The sequence below is a fragment of the Pelodiscus sinensis genome, chromosome 4 (assembly GCF_049634645.1).
Source record: "Pelodiscus sinensis isolate JC-2024 chromosome 4, ASM4963464v1, whole genome shotgun sequence".
NCBI classification, from domain to species: Eukaryota; Metazoa; Chordata; order Testudines; family Trionychidae; genus Pelodiscus; species Pelodiscus sinensis.
The window spans coordinates 31,831,322-31,850,569 of NC_134714.1; the positions used below are offsets into that span (position 1 = coordinate 31,831,322).

The following is a 19,248-nucleotide window of genomic DNA, read 5'->3' on the forward strand; positions in this document are numbered from 1 at the left end:
TGTTTTAAAGATCCACCCCTTTCCACCCCCGAAAGATGTTTGCTTAAATCAAGAGACAAGAATCACCATACCGGTCAGCTTCTACTTTTCCCCATTATGAACACTGGATTCTCTATGAATATTAGAATGCCCAATTTCTTCAATTTAACTTGGAAGGACCTTGGAGATCAAATCATAGCCATAACACCATATAGGTTGGGTCTCTGGCCCTCTAGTCATAGAATCATAGAACACTAAAACTGGAAGGGACTTCAAGAGGTCATCAAGTGCAGTTCTTTGCGCTCATGGCATGCCTTTGCCATTCCTGGCCATTTTGACCTCTCCTGCTTCCATCTTATATGATTTTATATAACTGCTACTGTTGATAAGTTACCCTCACCAGATAGTCTTGTAGTTATACTTGGGCCTCACACAGGCCCTGCTGATTTTCCAATATCTCTCCCTTTGTGTCATGGGCTTGCTCCTGGTACTTATCAGGTCCTCTGAGGGCAGCAACTTTGGCATGCACCCTGGTGAGGATAACTTCTTCATCAAAATAAAAAGCCTGTATTATTGGCATCTCCATTTTAATTTCTTGCCTATGGCCCCTCATCCCCTCCTTTGTCCACGTTTGTCTGCCTTAGTGTCTCTGTCTAACTCCTTCTCTTTCACTGTGCATGACGTGTACCCTATCACTGAAGCCTTGCATCAGAGATACTATCATGCCCACATTCTCTAATGTGCTATCATAGTGTCCTCTACTTACTGCTTGATGATTCCTCATTCTGTTGATTCTGGGGATAGCTCTAGCTGGTTGTGCCCCCTTTCTTCTCTTTCATCATTGCAACTTCTATCTCTGAGTGGCAGAGAGTCAGCCCTCTTGCCAGGTCACACTGTGGTTCCCTCTTCTGGGGGAGTCTTTCAACATTCCTCTGTATATCTGCATCGGTTAGTCCTCATGCTCACTGCCCTGCCTATGAAAAACAGGACTGTGTAGCACTTTAAAGACTAAGACCATCTTGTTAGTCTTTAAAGTGCTACACAGTCCTGTTTTTTGTTTCAGCTGCACCAGACTAACACGGCTACATTTCTACCATGCCCTGCCTATGTCACTCTTACAGCCATGTAGGTAGTTTTCCCATTAAGAGTCCTAAGCCAGGCCCATCCCCAACTTTGGCTGTTTGAGTGGGTGAGGCATATACCCCAGCTTAATGAGCTGTAAGGAAAGGTTGAAAACACTGTGTTTGTTTAGTCTGGAGAAGAAAAGACTGAGGGGAGATATACAAGTCTTCATGTAAAAAGAGAGAGGATGATAAACAGTTTCCCATAGCCACTAAGCACAGGACAAACAGTAGTGGGATTATATTGAAGCAAGGTAGATTAAAGTTAGACATTGGGGTAAAGTTTCTAACTTTAAGGGTAGCTGAGCACCTTAACAAATTACTTGGGGACGTTGTGAAATCATCACTGGAGGTTATTAAGAAAAGGTAAGACAAAGGCCTGTCGGTATGGTCTAGATAATATTTAGTCTTTGCTCAGGGTAGGAAATTGCAGTAGATGACCTACTGGTCCATTCTAGTCCTACATTTCTATGATTTAATGATTTCGTAGTTTCTAATATATACAACTGGGGAAACGCCTGTATACGTGTGTGTAAGTTAAACATTTTCCACACTATTTCAGTATAATTACAATACTTTAATTATGTACTATCAACATCACACTGCCTTTGTGTTGTTAATCTGCAACCTCATTCTCTTTTGGCAGCTATTTCCTAGGATTAATGTTTTATTTTTGTAACGTGCTTCTTGAAGTACAATATATAATTTTTCTTTTATAGGCTGTAGATTGGTGGAGTCTTGGTGTTCTTATGTATGAGCTATTAACTGGAGCATCACCTTTTACAGTTGATGGAGAGAAAAATTCCCAAGCTGAGATTTCTAAGTAAGTTATGAAATAATAAAGTATATGTTTTCTCACAGAAAATTATTACAGTATCACATGGTAGGATAATTTCTTTTATTGGTCCAAATTCTATTTCTGAGAGAGACAAGCTTGTCTAATAAAAAAATTATCTCAGCCACCATATCTCTCAAATGAAAGGAGCAGATGATAAAACATTCTGTGTGTTAATATGAATATATATAGTATATGATTTTAATACATTCATGTATGTATATGTGTATGCATGCATACATGTAAAATATGCACAGGCCTGTTCTTTCATATATAAACAAATGCAGGCACTTAACATTAGGGAAAATGCTCTACCAGATCATTATTTCATTTTTATATTTATATTACACCAACTTCAGTACCACAATTACCAGTTATTAAACCAATTACCACTTAGAATACCTGTTATAAATTCCAGTAGAATAAACCAAGTATCAGTTACCAAACCACCAACACCAATTAGAAAACCACTTTTTCCAGTTAGCATACCACTTTCATAACCAATTTGTAAAATTAAATATTATAAACATCAAAGTGTTTTATTTTTGACATTTTATGAAAGCAAAGTATTTCAGTTGATTTGAAATAAAAGTTTTAGACATGTAATTTCAAAGGAATTTTTTGACATTTCAGTTTGATTTAAAGCTGTTCTTTTCACTCAAAACCTTTTTCCCTGTGAAATGGAAATCTGTGTTCTGACCAGTCCTAGTTATCAATATCTGCATTTGAGTTAAAGGAAAAGTTAAAGGGCATCAATTCCCTTATCATATATTGTCTTAGGCCTGTATGCTCCCTGAAACTATAATTTTTCTTCTTATATTGGTTGCTTTCTAGATGTGCGTGGCCGCAGGTGCACAGCTTTTTGAATTTTTTGCTCTAGCAGTGTCTGTAGAACCAGTTTTGGTGCCCTCTGGAGTGCCATGCTCATGTGTTGGTATGTGAGGCGGTGTCAGCACTATGTGCTTTTCAGTTCCTTCTTATTGCCTGTGACAGTTGGAGAACCTTCCTCTTGCTTTACAAATGTGATAGAGAATCTTACAGCCAATTAACTGGCTTCTTTGTACTGTGTTGTCAGAGAGCTGACAGTGCTAATTAAGTGCTATTTGTTAGTTTAGTTCGGGGGTGGCCAACCTGTTCCGGACGAAGAGCCAAGATATTAGTGGATCCGGTGCAAAGAGCTAGGGAAAAATTGTAGAGCAAAAAAAAAAAAGCCTGCCCCTTTGAGAAGCGCGTTTCTATCTTTTTGGCCTCAGCGGGGTCCCTTCGGCCACCACCATATTGGAAGCACTGGGCAGCTCCCCTACCCCAGTGAGCACGGGGGAGGCAAGGGCTGTTCTCAGAGGTGCGGGGGCAGCCTTGCAAGCCGCCAGGGGAGAGCCATGGGTTGGCCATGCCTGGTTTAGGTAGTTAAAGCATGAATTTTGTCCTGAAGTGAGGCATGCCTATTTCTCCAAACTTCAAACTATGTTCGGCTTGCAATAGGCCTATGCCTGTTAGTGATCTCTACAATAGCTGCTTGAAGTGCTAGAGAGTTGCACATAAAGGAGAAGTGCAGAATTTGTAAACACTTTTATTCCAGGACTCAGAAAGAGTGGGACATCCACTTAAAGGGCCTCCTCATGGAGGTTATTCTTCAACCAGTGATAAAGCTCTCACACTCTGACTCTGTGCCCAGCACCTTTACATTAGTCTGGAGTACCTGGCTGGCACCGGGTTCCTCCCTGCACTGTTCCCAAGAAGCAGCAAGAGAAACAATGCGGCTTGCTAAGGGGCTTTTAGGCAAAGGACCCTCATCAGGCTATGTACCCACCCTCAAGCTACAAGATGTCACTCTGGCTGGACCCCCTAGCCTATCTGTGGATCTGCCTCTGACCCCTGGGATCTTCCAGTACCTTCAATGTCTAAGGCTTTTCAGGTGGCTAGGGTCCTGATGGAACTTCCAGTGCTGCCTGTGCTTTACCTGACATCAGATGTGGCTAAGAACCCACAACCAATGACAACCCAGTCATGGAGCCACCCCAAAGAGCAGTGAAGTACAGCTGGTTCTCAGAACAGAGGCATAATTCTCCCATCATTACATGGGTAGTCTTCAACAAGGTGTGGATTGTCTGATTGAATGCACTGGTCTTCGTATTCCTTACAGCGGCTAACCTCTTACCAGCAAATGCCTCAGCACAGATCCCATCACTCATATGACCCTCAATGTGTCAGTCTCCACTGGCTGAGGACCAATCACTCCCATAGCACCAGTGTCTGTCACCTCAGCACCACTCTTTGAAAAGTGTGGTTCCCCGTGGTGAAACTGCCAGATGCAAGTCTCCATGGCCTCACTCTGGTCCCTAGAAGGTGAATCATTTGAGTCAGAGACAGAGTTCAGTCGTTTATCAAGGAAGCTCCAATCTCCTTTGGCTTCAGAGACCAGCATGGCACCTACAACAGCTGTGGTGTGGCAGCTGGGCAAGGGGCCTTATTGAAACTCTTGGGGCATACCATATTCACTTCACTTCTCTTCTCTTTGCCCCACTGGCACCAGGCTTGGAGCATGGTATGGACTCCAACGTGAAGGTAAGAGAGCGGGTGCCAATACCTTGGGAGCTATCCCCAGAAGGGGAGGATGCCCCAACCCCTCTCTCCATCTTTGTCACAGGACAAGGGAGTGTCATGCCTTTCCCATGCCAGCCTTCCCACTGACTTGGAGCACCAGGCCTTCCTCAAAAGGGTGGCTTCCAGCCTAAACATGGAAGTCAAGGATCTGGCAGAGCAGATGCTATTGGTTGCATCCTTAACACAGGTTGTGCTGCTGGTCCAGGAAGGGCTTCTCAAGATTGCTGAGCTGCTGTGGCAAATCTCTCATCTTATTCCACCCACTTCCAAATGGGCAGAAAATAAGTATTATATAAAGGACCTTAAAGAGATTTGAGTTCTTCTGTACCGACATGCCCCACTGAGTTTGTAGTTGTATCATCAGCCAATGAAAGGGGAGGCAGGGACAGGTGAGCACTAAACCTAAGAATATATATGCTAGGAGAATGGCCCTATGTAGGAGAAATAATTATTGAATGTACAGTCCACAATTTTGGGTGTCCAACCACCAGGTTTTATTGGGGAGGTGTAATCTGTGGGACTCCCTTCACAAGTTTACAGTGGACCTCCAACAGGACTTCAGTCAAGAGTTTTGCCATGGTTCTGGAAGAGTTCATGGGGCTCTCTCCAGATGGCCTGAAATACTGCAGACTTAGCAGCCAGAGTTGTTGCATGGGTGGTGGAGATGAAGTGGAGTTCCTAGCTACAGTGCTTAGGTCTGTTCCAGGAAATGCCATCCTCTTATCTAGTACTTTCCATTTGAGGGTACAGGGCTCTTCTCAGTGTTAATGGATACAAAAGTGCACAACCATAAATAATTCTGAGCCATTCTATGCTTCCTGGGTCTTCACACACCACAACTGACAAGAAAGCAGTTCTGGCCACCTCCATCTCCTAAGTCCTGGGGGCCTCCTTGGCAGGTGCCTACAGGAAGAAAGAGGAACAGAGAGTTTAAATGTCATCATCCCTTCTCCTCTCACTTGCCCAGCTGGCCTTTGAGACACCAACGGGACGAGAGCCAGGCACTTTGATGGTGCACTAAAGGACAAAGTCAGCCAGATCTCAGGATCCACTTTCCTGTTTTTTCTTCAACCATAGCCTTCTAGTTGGCATGGTTGTGAGTAACCTCAGACCATTATCTGCTCAATATATAATCTTTGCAGTTTTTGACCATCCCTTCCTCCTATCCGTCTTTCCTGTCCCTCTTTAGGAATCCTTCTCATGAGCAGTGCCTCATTTAGGAGGTGGAAAACTTCCTATAGCTGTAGAGGAAGTCTGTTGGGAACTAAGGGAAAAAGGGCTTTACTCCTGATTTTCTAATTGTGAAAGCGAAATGGTAGCCTTTCTGGACCTGTGATGCCTCAACAAACATCTCAAGAAGTTGAAGTTTTGCATGGTATCCACAGGATCCACGATTCCCTCCCTGGATCCAGGAGACTGATATGTTGCCCTTGACTTGAAGGACACATACTTTCACATCTCCCATTTTCCAAGAGTACAGATAGTTTCTCCATTTTGTGTGAGTCAGCACCATTTCCAAATCATGCATTACCCCTTGGACTTTCATTGTCCATAAGAACAGTGGTCCCCTATCTTTTGGGGTTGCTGGGCACCCGGGGGCGGGGCTGCGCATGCACTGCATGCCCAGGGGCAGGGACTGCGCATGTGCCACGTGTCTGGGGGTGGGGGACGCACATGCGTTGCGTGCCCGGGACGGGGGCCGCGCATGCACTGGGCGCCCAGGGCCCAGGGCGCAAGAATGGCTTGGGTCAGCCCTGGTCACTCAGCAGGCACACATAAATGCCCCGGCAGGTGCCATGGCGCCCCTGGGCACCGTGTTGGGAACCACTGCTAAGAGCATTGACAAAGTGCATGGTGCCAGTGTCTGCTAACCTGAGGCATCAGGTTTATCCGTATCTTGATAACTGGCTCATCAAGGGAAGATTGGGGGATCAGGAGCCCCAATCTGGAACGTTCTACCTGTCATGATCTAAATAAGCTAACAGAAATAGACTCTAATACTAAGCACCAGAGTTCACAGGGATAGTCCTTAGTGCCATTGGGGCCAGACACAATCTAGACTGCATGGTCAGGATGCCAAACCACATATGATTGTCACTGAAATGGTGGCTGGACCCCAGACTGGTATTGGACTACACATCATAGTCTTGTCCTCATCAATGACCCTGGTCTCTAAAACTTTGGACTCAGGGTCTGGAGTCCACCTGGGCAATCTCACCATGCAGAATCACTCCTTCCACAGAAATGGCAGAGAGCTCAGAGTAGTTTGCTTGTCCAGCTAGGCTTTCCTGACTCACCTGAGTGGCAGAGTGTACAGATCCTGACGGGCAAACCACTGCAGTGTTTTACATCAACAAATAAGATGGATTCCCGTCATCAGCCCTTTGTCAAGGAGCTCTCTGGCTGTGAGGCTTCTGTGTGGAGCATGCCATTCATCTCATGACCATTTATCTTCCTGGAGTCAAGAGCACATTGGCAGATTGCCTCATGAAGACTTTCTCGTCTTGTCACAACTGATCAGTCCATCTGGAGCTCCCCAGGTAAACTCGTTGTTGTCCAGGGAGAACAGGAAGTGCCACATATTTTGCTTGATTCGATTGACAGAGGCTCTGTGTCCAATGCCTTTTTGCTCCCGTGGTCAGGGTCCCTTCTGTATATCTTCCCACTAGTGAAACTTCTGTACAGAATAAAAAACAAACAGGACAAGCTGAGGATAATCCTGATGGCTCCAGCTTGGCCTCAACAACACTTATTTGGGATGTTGCTGGACCTCTCAGTGGCAGTCCCATTGCAGCTTGCCTCTCTGGTAGGACTTGTTGTCCCAGAACCATGGCAGGCTCTAATTGCACTTTACCTGATGGCTTGGTTGCTGCAACACAGAATTCAGAGAAGCATGAGTGCTTGGCCCATGTCCAACAGGTTCTGGTGGCCAGAAGGAAGCCTTCCACTAAGGCATCCTTCCTGGCCAACTGGAAATGCTTTATGTGTTTACATCAAACTCCAGGACCTGTCCCTTTCTTCAACCAAGGTCCAGTCATTTTGACCTCCCACTCTCTGTTTCAAAGGATGTCAGCCTTTGCTCATGGCATGATGGTCCAGTTTATAAAAGGTCAGGATTGGCTCTATCCTCGGATCCATGACCCCATGTCAAGGCTGTTCCCTACTCTGGCACTATGAATGCAGAAGTTGGGGGCCTCCAAGAGCACTCCAAAACCTTGACTCTACAGGCACTGGTACAAAAAAATTCCCCCACAAAATCCTAACATCCAGATTTTGGGGGCCTTGCTGCCACCATCAAGTGCTTTTAATCCCCAAAATAACACAAACAGGGTAGACACTTGAAACCAACCCCAGAGGTACCCCAAGCTCTTTTTCCCCAAAAGTGCTTGAAAAAGAAAAGAAAAAAATAAGCGGCAGTCTCTGGTAGATGACCCCTCAGTCAGAGGCATGCAGATACACACAGCCAGACTTTCCAGGACACAAGAATCAACCAATACTGATTAATTAGAATAAAAAAAAGTATTATCAAAACAAAACTACAGTTGCAAGCATAATAAATTGGCTAGATGGAAAAAGTCACCATTTGATATAGATACTCAGGAAAAATCCCTGGGTTATAATCCTTAGTTACAAAAGAGAAAAACAATTAGCCAGCTAAGACATGATTTCCAAACCCCCAAACAAGGAAAACAATAAACCCCGATGAACTATCTAAACTTTTCCCTACTGACACATTTTAAGAAGTCTGTTCTTGGAGAGAAAAGCATCTCCCATCTCCCTCAATACCTGAGAGAGAAAAACCCCTCTTTTCCAGTGTGAAATTCCTACCTGCATTGTTACTGGCTGATTGTCCAAACCTCCCCTAGCTGACACCTTTGCTAGGTACCCAAGTTAACCCCTTAGTCGCTTTCAGCACTCCTTCTGATCATGACACCTGTCTCTCCCTGGGATCTGATCCTTTTGCTTTCAAGGCTCACAGGCGCTCCATTTGAGCTGTTATCTGCTTGTTCCCTTATGTTCTCATGCAAAATTTCATTTCTAGGGGTGATAACATCAGCCAATATAGTCTCTGAGATTAGAGCTCTTTTCTCTGAGTTGTCCTACACAATGTTCTGTAATGAGAAGGTTCAGCTGCAGCCCCATCTGGCTTTCCTACCCAGGGTAGTTTCACAGTTTCATACCAAGGTGGATGTTTACTTATCTTTCTTTCCAAAACCTCGTAAGTCTGATGAGAACCATAGACTGCACAGTATGTCAGAAGAACACTAGCTTTTTATACTGAAAGGACAAAGCTGTTCTGTAATTTAGTGAAGCTCTGTGTCACTGTACTAAACAGAATGAAGGACATTTCTGTATCCACCCAAAGAATTTCAGCATGCATTACTGCCTGCATCTGGTTTTGCTACAAACAGGCAAAAATGCCACTGCTGGCAATTGCAACTGCCCATTCAGCCTCATCAGCAACCTTTTAAGCCTAGGTGCTAATTTGAGATATCTATAGATCTGCTACATTCTCATCTATCCATATATTTACATCCTGCTATGCAATTACCAAGCCTGGGACATGCTTGTTTCAGTAGAGCAGTGTTGCAAATGACATGACTGTGAACCTCCTTCAGAGGTACTGCTTCTGAATCACCTACAAAGGAATCAACATGAGCAAGCATTCAAAAAAGTTACCCGTCATTGGAATTGTTGTTGTTCAAGGTATGTTGCTTGTGTCCATTCCATTACCTGCTCTCCTACCCCACAGTTGAAATTGTTGGAAAAAGCAATTGAGGACATAGAACTGGTATAACCTCATATGGCAGTATGTGAGCGTGGCACTCCAGCAAGCACAATAGCCTCGAAGACAAAAAATTCCAACAACTTTGCACATGGGAGCACACATATCTAAAATAAAGTGGACATCAGCAACACAATTGGAAGAGCAACAGTTAGGAAAGGTAAATATTGGGTGTTGCGGGAGGTTGTGCAGTAGTTTTGTGTTTTAAAAACAACCTCAGTCGTTGTTATTACTTTGGCTGGGTGAATTTTTCATGTGAAAGATGTAGTTTGTTCAGGCAGTTCATCTGAGGAATTTTATTGCATTTTTTGGTTTTCATATTTCTTCACAAGTTAGTTACCGAGAAGGTCTATTCTCCAGTTTAGTGTATAGTGTATTGCACAGAGAACAAAACCAATAATATGTCATACAATATACTGCATGCGACAAGAGTAGGAAGAAATTAAGTTATCCAATGTATGCATAACAGTTTGTTTTAATGCCATCATGAAATGCTATTAAAATATTAACATTTTTTACAGGAGAATATTAAAAAGTGAACCTCCATATCCTCAAGAAATGAGTGCTTTAGCTAAAGATGTAATTCAACGTCTGTTGATGAAAGACCCCAAGAAAAGGCTAGGATGTGGTCCAGGTGGTGTTGGTGAAATCAAACAACATCCATTCTTCCAGGTGAAAGAAATAAAATTCCTCCTGAAGTCCTCTTCTCTTCCTTCACTTCCTTTGGGAATCTGAATCAAACCAGGTCCCTCTTTTCTATTGCGAGCCATGATTCAGCAATATAGCTTAGCAAGTACATAACTACTGCTGCATGACTACAGGTTGAACCTCTGTAGTCTGACGCTTTCTGGTCCAGCACAATTTTAATTAGCTGGATGTCTGCTTATCATGGGAGTGGGGCCACTGGACATTCAAGATGCTAAAGGAGCACTCAGAGATGATAAGGTCATTACAGAGAAACTGAATACATTCTTTGCTTCAGTCTTCACGGCTGAGGCTGTTGGGAGATTCCCAACCTGAGCAATTCTTTTTAGGTGACAAATTTGACGAAATGCCAAAGATTGAGGTTTCATTAGAGAAGGTTTGGGAACATATTGGTAAACTTAACAGTAACAAGTCACCGGGACCAGATGGTGTTAACCCAAGAGTTCTGAAAGAACTTGAATGTGTAATTGTGGCACTATTAACTGTGTTTTGTAATCTGTTGTTTAAATCATCTTCTGTACCTATGACAGGAAGATAGCTAATGTGACATCAATATTTAAAAAGGGCTGTAGAGGTGATTTTGGCAATGGTTTCTGTAAAGGCAAATCATTCCTTACTAGAGTTCTTTGAGAGGGGGTCAACAAGCATGTGGACAAGGGGGGCATAGTTTACTTAGATTTCCAGAAAGCATTTGACAAGGTCTCTCACCAAACACTGTTAAGTAAAGTAAGTTGTCATGGGAAAAGCTGGAAGGTCCTCTCATTGATGGATAACTGGTTAAAAGACAGGAAACAATTGTAGGAATAAAAGGTCAGTTTTCAAAATAGAGAGAGGTAACTAGTGGTGTCCCCCAAGGGTCTGTAGTGGGACCAATCCTATTCAAACTATTTATAAATGATCTGGAGAAAGGAGTGAACAGTGAGGTGGCAAAATTTGCAGATGATATAAACTACTCAAAATAGTTAAGACCAGAGCAGACTATGAAAATGTTCAAAAGGATCACATGAAACAAGGTGATTAGGCAACAAAATAACAAATTAATTTTAATACTGATAAATTAAAAGTAATATACATTGGAAGAAAATAATCCCAACAATACATACAAAATGATGGGGCTAATTTAGGTATTGCCACTCGAGAGTAATCTTGGAATCATTGTGGATAGTACTCTAAAAACATCCACTGAATGTGCAGCAGCAGTCAAAAAAGCAAACAGAATATTAGAAAGCATTAAAATGGATAGAGAATAAGATAATATCTTATTGCCTCTATATAAATCCATGGTACGCCCACATCTTGAATACTACGTACAGAGGTGGTTGCCTCAGCTCAAAAACGATATATATTGGCATTGGAAAAAGTTCAGAAGATGGCAACAAAAATTATTAGGGGTTTGGAACAGGTGTCATATGAAGAAGACTGGGACTTTTCAGCTTAGAAAAAAGGAGACTAAGGGGGGATATGATAGAAGTCCATTAAATCATGACAGGTATGGTGAAACTGAATAAGGAAAAGTTATTTACTTGTTCTTGTAACATAAGAATTAGGGGTCACCAAATGAAATTAATAGGTAGCAGGTTTAAAACAAACAAAAGGAAGTTTTTCTTCAAATAGCCACATAGTAAACATAGGGAACTCCTTGCCAGAGGATGTGGTGAAGGCTAGGAATTTAATAGGGTTAAAAAAAAAACCTAGATATATTCATGGAGGTTAGGTCCATAAAAACTGATTAGTCAAGATGGGTAGTAATGATGTCCTTAGTTTCTGTTTGTCAGAGGCTGGAAATGGATGACAGGAGATGGATCCCTTGATTATTACCTGTTTGGTTCACTCCCAGTGGTATTGGCCACTGTTGGAAAACAGGATACTGAGCTAGATGGACCTTTGGGTCTGACTCAGTATGGCCATTCTTATGTTCTTATGACCATGGATGTTACCAGAACAGAGCCTCCAGATTTGGGAGGTTCAACCTGTATTAGAAAGAAAGAGGGGGAGAGAGAGAGATTTAAAAAAATGAAACCCTGTTTAGAAATTTATGGTACTCATGTTATAAGAAACAGTTCATATCTAAACAGTAGGCATGTTCTTTTAAGGAAATTAATGTAATTTTTAGCAAACCTTTTCTTTGAATGATTGTATATAGATTCCATTCTTGGTGTGCATATGCTCCATGCATATGAGATCATTCTTTTTGAATAGTAGTGTTCTTTAGGACTGTGCCTATGTCTTAAGAGCCCCTGTGACCACCAGGAGGATATAAGAGATGGGGTATCCTCGATTGCTTCAGTTCCTTCTTGCTGTCCATGGCTGAGAGACTTAACTCTATGGTACTCGTGTTTCTGCAAGAAATGTATGAATTATTGTTCTATTTCCTAGTCAGCAGTTCCCAACACATCCATTGTTATTTTTTTGTAATTAAATTTAGAAAGTTTTTGGTTCCTCCATTCCCGTTCCCCATCCTCCCCCTAACTTCTCTGTACAGGCCTAAAATCCTATCCTCATCCTTTTGAGGCAAAAATGATCCAAGGCCTATGACCAGGAATCCAGATCTGCCCTTCCTGCAACACAGAAATGCCCATCAATTATAGTCACTGTCCGGTTTTCCTCAAAAGGTGTAAGCCACAGTAGAAGATCCCCTTTCAGAGATCTAAGCTCTTCACTGACACCACTGATGCCTCACTTCATTCACTCGTGGACTCCCATGCCACCTTGAAGATGCTAGGTATTCACATCCTGGCAGTAAAACCCAAATAGGGAAGAACCTTTACTCAGAGATACAGACCCATGCCTTTTAGCCAAGTGTAAAGGCAATTTAGTAACAGGAGGCAGCACCAGAACACAAGGAGGCAAACCACTGATCAACCATCCACCTCTCAGCTATCAACCTCAAGACAAATGTTTTGAAGATCAGGTCGAGAGTTTGGTAACACCTCTCTGCTTAGGGTGACCCCATCCTGTCCACCTATTCCGTCATCGTCTAGCACCCTTTTACCATGAATGGTTCTCCATCATGATCGACAGATGGGTACTGGACATTATAAAGAACGGTTACTGCATCTGCTTTTCTTCTATCCCCCATCCTACCTTCCCTATCCCTCTTCAGGGACCCATCTTATGAGAACATTCTCCCCCAAGAGATCAACCACCTACTTCACCTTGGTGAAGAACCCATTGTTACAAGGGAAAAGGGTTTTATTCCCATTACTTCCTCATGTCAAAGAAGGTGGGGAGTGGGGGATGGAGATCGATTCTCGATCTCAGGAAGCTCAACAGACACATACTACCACAATGAGTCAATATGGTTCCCTATCCGCTATAATTCCCGCCTTAAACAAAGAGGATTAGTTATCAACTCTTGACCTTAAGGATGCATATTTCCATGTATCCATTCACTCAGCACATCACAAGTACTTCAGATTTGCAGTGTGTGGTGCACACTTCCAATATACAGTGCTGCCTGAGGATCTTCTCAAAAGTTCTGGCGGTCGTCGTTGTGCATCTATGCAGACAAAGGATTTTCATATTCCCTTACCTCGACAACTGCCTGATAAGAGCAAGCACAAGTCAAGAGGCACAAAAGGCAGTCTCTCTGACCAGAACTCTTTTTTTAGACCCTCGGGTTACAGATAAATCTTTCCAAGTGCAAACTCCAACTAGCTCAGACAATGGAGCTTATTGGAGCTCACCTCGATTGCATGGAAGCCATAGTATCTCTCTGCAACAGAGGTTTCAGATTATATGGGATCTCATATCACTAGCTCAAGCCGGTCCTCAAATCCCAGCAAGGACTTGCTTGCAGTTACTAGGATACATGGCGGCAACCACATCAATAGTGTTGCCTGTCAGACTGCATATGAGAGCGACGCAGTAGCGTTTGAGAATGATATACAAGCCATGATACAACAGCATTGGCAAACTGGTATTGATCCCAACCAGACTCAAACACTTTCTGGATTGGTGGGCAGACCAAAAAAAGGGTACCTTGCCACAAATGTCCTCCGTCTGCAACCATCACGACTGATGCTTCTCTCCTGGGTTGGGGGGCTCATTCAGGCTATCTCACGACTCAAGAATGATGGTTCCCAAAAGACTCCAACCTACACATGAACATATTAGAACTCAGGGTGATATTGTACGCATGCTAACATTTCCTACACCACATATGCAACAGGACGGTTCAGATTTTTTTGTACAATCAACAAAGTTTTACATCAGCAGATGGGGAGCAAATCCTACCGTCTGTGCATGGAAGCTGTCCATCTCTGGATTTGGTGGATAGCACACGACATTTACCTACAAGCCTCTTACCTGCTGGGCAAGGACATTCTTACTGCTGATGACCAGCAGGAACTTAAACTCCAATCACAAATGGGAAGTCCTTCATCAACTGTTCACTCGCTGGGGGTTTCCCACAATGGACTTGTTTGCAACAAATGCCAACAAGAAGTGTCCACAATACTGTTCCTGTGCGGGAATTGGCCTGCAATCCATTCACAATACAACGGAACATATTGCTCCTCTATGCCTTCCCTCCAATTCCGCTCCTCCATCATATGGTCAACAAAATAAGATCAACACAGCCCCGGTAATGCTTATTGTTCTGGAGTGGCCGAGGCATTCGTGGTACACATATTTGCTTCAAATGTCCACAAGATGACCATGGCAGCTTCTGCTGCTTCCTCATCTCCTGACCCAGGAAGGTGGGTGTTTTCACCATCCATGCCTGCAGGCACTCCACCTCCATGCATGGTTCCTCAATGGCTCACCTCAGTAGAAGCAATATTCATTGATCAGATCAAACTAGTCTTACTGAACATTTGTAGAATAACAAGCAGAAAATCTTACCTTCTTCATCGAGTAGTGTCCCCGAGGGTGCTCCACTCGAGGTGCTGGGCTCGTCCCGGCGCCGCAAACTGGAGGAATTTTCACTAGCAGTAGCCCCCCTGCCGGACCGCGCATGCGCGAGTGTCCCCTTCGCGCCTTTCATCTGAGCGCGGTCCGGTCTCGTCAGTTTCTCTCCAACCGTCTGCAGCTGCAGACGGAGTTAGTTTAGGCTCCCTTCTCCTCTCTGAGGGGAAAGGGAAAAACCTTCCTAGTTGTTGTTTGGTTAGTGATAGGTAGTTATCTGTTCTAGTTGTAATTCCCCCTTTATTAAAAAAAAAAAAAAAAAGAGAAAGAAGAAAAGAAAAGCCGCTTTTCTTCAGCGGGCGGTCAGGGCTTCCCTGACTGAAATTGACAAGAACAAAGGACTCAAAAAAAAAAAATGCCAGGATCACCCGGCTTCAAGAAGTGCCTCCAGTGCCAGGAGGCTATCCCCATCTCAGATGGACACTCCCGGTGTGTCCGATGTCTCGGGGACACTCATGTCCCAGCCAAGTGCAGTCACTGCGCGAAGATGACAGCTCGCGCTAGAAAGGATCGGGAGCTTAGGTTGAGAGTCCTTCTCTTCAATAAGGCTCTCCAAGCTCCGGAGGTCTCCGAGCCGCACTCTGCACCGAGCCTTTACTCTGCCGTTCATGTGGCAGACATTCAAGTGGCAGAGGCTTCTCCACTGTCTGCTGTTCTCACACAAGCACCTCTTCAGCCTGCCTGCAATGCCTCGGTGCCAACCAAAGCTCAGCAAAAGACTGCAAGAGTCCGGACACCATCAATAACTCCGGACAGTGTCACCTTCTCACCTGGACCTGACTCACCTACCTCGTCCCATGCTGATTACCGTCGTCACAGTCACCGTTACTCGACCTCCAGGGAACCCTACTATAGGTCACCTCGTCGTTCATTGCCACGTCGATACTATCGGGATCGCTACTCGAGCTCGCCCTCACGCTACTATAGGAGATCCCTTTCACCAAGATCCCCAAGCCGTACAGACTACCATCGGCGATATGACACATTGAGAAGATATAGCCGTTCTCCCTGCCGCAGTCGGAGGGAGGACCGCTATTATCATGAGTACTCTTCTCATTCATCTCGCCGCAGAAGGTATTCGCGATTGCGATCACCGCATTCTTCTCAGCATCAATCTCCACACGGTCTGGACGAGTCTGCTCCTTATGGAGCGCCACCATCCTCGGCTGGGGATTTGGATTCGCAATATCAGGAGGATAAGCAGGAACACACTTCTCTTCAAGGACAGCAGAGCCCTGATTCCCCGGCACAGCGTTCCTCATCCTTGCCGGATGACGCAGTGGTCCCTCCGGACTTGTCTACTACGGAGGACCACAAGCAGTTCCAGGAGCTCTTCAAGAGAGTTGCACAATCCCAGGACGTTCAGACCGCGGACGTGCAACAGAAACAACATCGATTGCTTAAAAATTTACAACCTTCCCAAAAGTCGAAGCTCGCTTTTCCCTTTGATGAAGCTATACTGGAGATCGCCAATGACATCTGGCAGACCCCGGCCACTTCGCTACCAACTAATAAGCGGTCGGATAAGAAGTACTTCATCTCTCAGAAAGATATGGAGTTTCTCTTTACACATCCTCAGCCTAACTCCCTTGTCGTGGACGCCGCGCAACAGAGAACAAGATCATCTCAGACCAAGAATCCCTCAAATGACAAGGAGGCCAAACGACTGGATATCTTGGGCAGGAAAGTATATTCCTCCTCTACTTCTGCCCTGAGGATGTGTAATTTTGCGGCACAGCTGGCAAACCACGATTTCGATAACTATTCGAAGCTGATCCCTCTATTTGAGCACTTGCCGGATTCCAAACGTCAGTTGCTTAAGGCAGTGATACAAGAGGGCTACACAGTCGCCCGAACAGCCTTGCAGATCGCCCTTGACACGGCTGACGTAGCTGCTAGATCCGCAGCTTCGGCCATAGTCATGCGTCGGGCGTTTTGGCTGCACCAAGCCGCTGTCCCGAAGGAGATGCAGGCCAAGGTGGAGGATTTGCCCTTCGATCGCAAATCGCTATTTGCTCAGTCGACAGATCAGGTCTTCCACTCGGGCAAGGACACACGTACGACTCTGAAGACGCTAGGGATGTACACCCCCCCCCTACAGACGTAGGAGATACATACCCTACAATAGACAAAGACCATTCTCATATGCGACACCACACGCCAGGCCATACGAGCAACAGAGGCCGAGACAACGGCCCCAGAAGCGTCGCCAGCAACCCAACAAGACGCCTGTCCAGCAGCAGGGCCGACAGCAGGTTTGATGGGTTGATCGAGGGACTTCGGACCACCCCGTTAACAGAGACTCCGGATATCACAAAAGGCGTATTCCATCATCGTCTCAGACCTTATCAGCATCGTTGGGCTGTCATATCCATCGACCGGTGGGTTCACGACATAATTACTTCAGGATATGTCATCCCCTTCACCTCTCTTCCCCCTCCTCCCCTCTTGCCCCGTCCCTTTTCAGGGACCCCTCTCACAAGACGCTTCTACGTCAAGAGGTGTCACGCCTTCTCATATTAGGGGCAGTGGAAAGGGTGCCGACACCCTTTTTGGGGAGAGGGTTCTACTCTCGCTATTTCCTCACCCAGAAGAAATCGGGGTTGGAGGCGTATCCTGGACCTACGTCGGCTCAACCGACATCTGAGAAAGCAAAAATTCAAGATGGTCACGTTATCTTCAATTATCCCGGCTCTCGACAAAGGGGATTGGTTCGCGTCCCTCGATCTTCAAGACGCCTACTTCCACATAACTATACACCCGGCGCACAGAAGATTCCTTCGGTTCACAGTGGGGTCCGACCACTATCAATATCGCGTGCTGCCTTTCGGACTATCGGCGGCCCCACGGGTTTTCTCCAAAACCCTGGTGGTAGTGGCGGCCTACCTGTGATGTCTCGATATTACAATCTTCCCATACCTGGACGATTGCCTGCTAAAGGCTCCCACACTCGACGAGGCCACAAGGGCAGTGTCTACAACTACCGCTTTGTTCACAGCCCTAGGGCTCATAATCAATGTCGAGAAGTCCTTCCTAACACCTACTCGTGACCTGGAGTTTATCGGCGCAAGACTCAACTCCCTAACCGCGAGGGCATACTTGCCGGTAAAGAGGTTTCAACTCATACAGGACCTGGTGCAATCAGTATCAATTTCTCCGAAGTCCCGAATACTTACCTGTCTGCAACTACTGGGACACATGGCAGCCACCACGTATGTGGTTCCGCATGCCAGACTCCATATGCGAAGTCTTCAACATTGACTGTTCACTGTGTACACGCCCCGGGTGCGCAGTACGAACAGGGTGGTTTCTCTGCCCAGTCAGGTGCGATCTTCCCTGGCATGGTGGGACAACCCCGTCAACATGCTAACAGGGGTCCCCTTTCATGCCCAGAAACCGGCTCTACAAATCACTACAGATGCCTCTCTACTCGGCTGGGGCGCCCACCTTCGGGAGCTCCGTGCGCAGGGTCTATGGACGCCCCAGGAATCGCTTCAGCATATAAATTTTCTCGAACTAAGAGCAGTCTTCAAGGCTTGCAAGCACTTTCTGCCCATCATCCGAGGACATTCCATACAGATTCTCACCGACAACATATGCACGGTGTATTATATCAACAAGCAGGGGGGGTCACGCTCCCGCTCCCTGTGTGCGGAGGCTGTGCGCCCGTGGAATTGGGCTATTCAACAAGGCATCACCATAACTGCAGCATACCTCCCTGGCAAGGACAATGTAATTGCCGATACTCTGAGCAGGCATTTCCTCTCACAGCACGAGTGGGAATTGCATCCCAAAGTGCTCCGCGACATCTTCTTGCAATGGGGTTTTCCCAAGGTGGACTTATTCGCCACTCGACACAACAGGAAATGTCCTCAGTATTGCTCACGAGCAGGCATCGGCACGAACTCTCTCGGCGATGCCTTCCTTCTGGATTGGGATCACCACCAATTACTGTACGCCTTTCCTCCTCTTCCACTCATTCCAAGGGTTTTGGAGAAGATAGCACTGGATGGCGCAACAGTGATTCTGATAACCAAATCTGTCTGGGCCAGAAAGGTGCTAACGCAGCTGTCAAGAATGTCAGCGGCCTATCCACAACGACTACCGCAACTGTCCAACTTGCTATCCCAGAAACACGGCACGGTTCTTCACCCAGCCATTGACCGCTTGCACCTCACAGCATGGCTCCTAGTTGGCTCCAAGCTTCGGAACTTTTATGTTCCCAAGAAGTAAGACGCGTATTGGTTAACAGTAGACGCAGTACAACGCGTAAATCCTATCTCTATAAATGGCGCCGTTTCCATGCGTGG

The 19,248-nt window shown here is 45.4% G+C and overlaps 1 protein-coding gene and 1 long non-coding RNA gene across 9 annotated transcripts in view; one reads left to right on the forward strand and one right to left on the reverse strand.

The window, feature by feature from the left end:
- RPS6KA5 (ribosomal protein S6 kinase A5) overlaps positions 1-19,248 on the forward strand; it is a 205,041-nt gene that overhangs the window by 120,497 nt on the left and 65,296 nt on the right. For 3 of the 4 annotated variants that reach the window (XM_075926718.1, XM_075926719.1, XM_075926720.1), the window contains 2 exons: positions 1,820-1,923; positions 9,847-9,997. In XM_075926718.1, coding sequence (XP_075782833.1) covers positions 1,820-1,923; positions 9,847-9,997 — 255 coding nt within the window. Of the gene's footprint in view, positions 1-1,819; positions 1,924-9,292; positions 9,486-9,846; positions 9,998-19,248 lie in introns of those variants that run through there. The other variant, XM_025184290.2, reaches the window with a different exon arrangement.
- Positions 2,011-19,248, reverse strand: part of LOC112545659 (uncharacterized) — a 110,437-nt gene continuing 93,199 nt past the window's right edge. For all 5 annotated transcript variants that reach the window (XR_012903329.1, XR_012903328.1, XR_012903332.1 and 2 more), the window contains 5 exons: positions 14,012-14,127; positions 12,149-12,369; positions 11,849-12,000; positions 6,837-7,216; positions 2,011-5,442 (listed from right to left, as the gene is read on the reverse strand). This is a non-coding gene — a long non-coding RNA (uncharacterized LOC112545659). The remainder of the gene's footprint in view (positions 5,443-6,836; positions 7,217-11,848; positions 12,001-12,148; positions 12,370-14,011; positions 14,128-19,248) is intronic.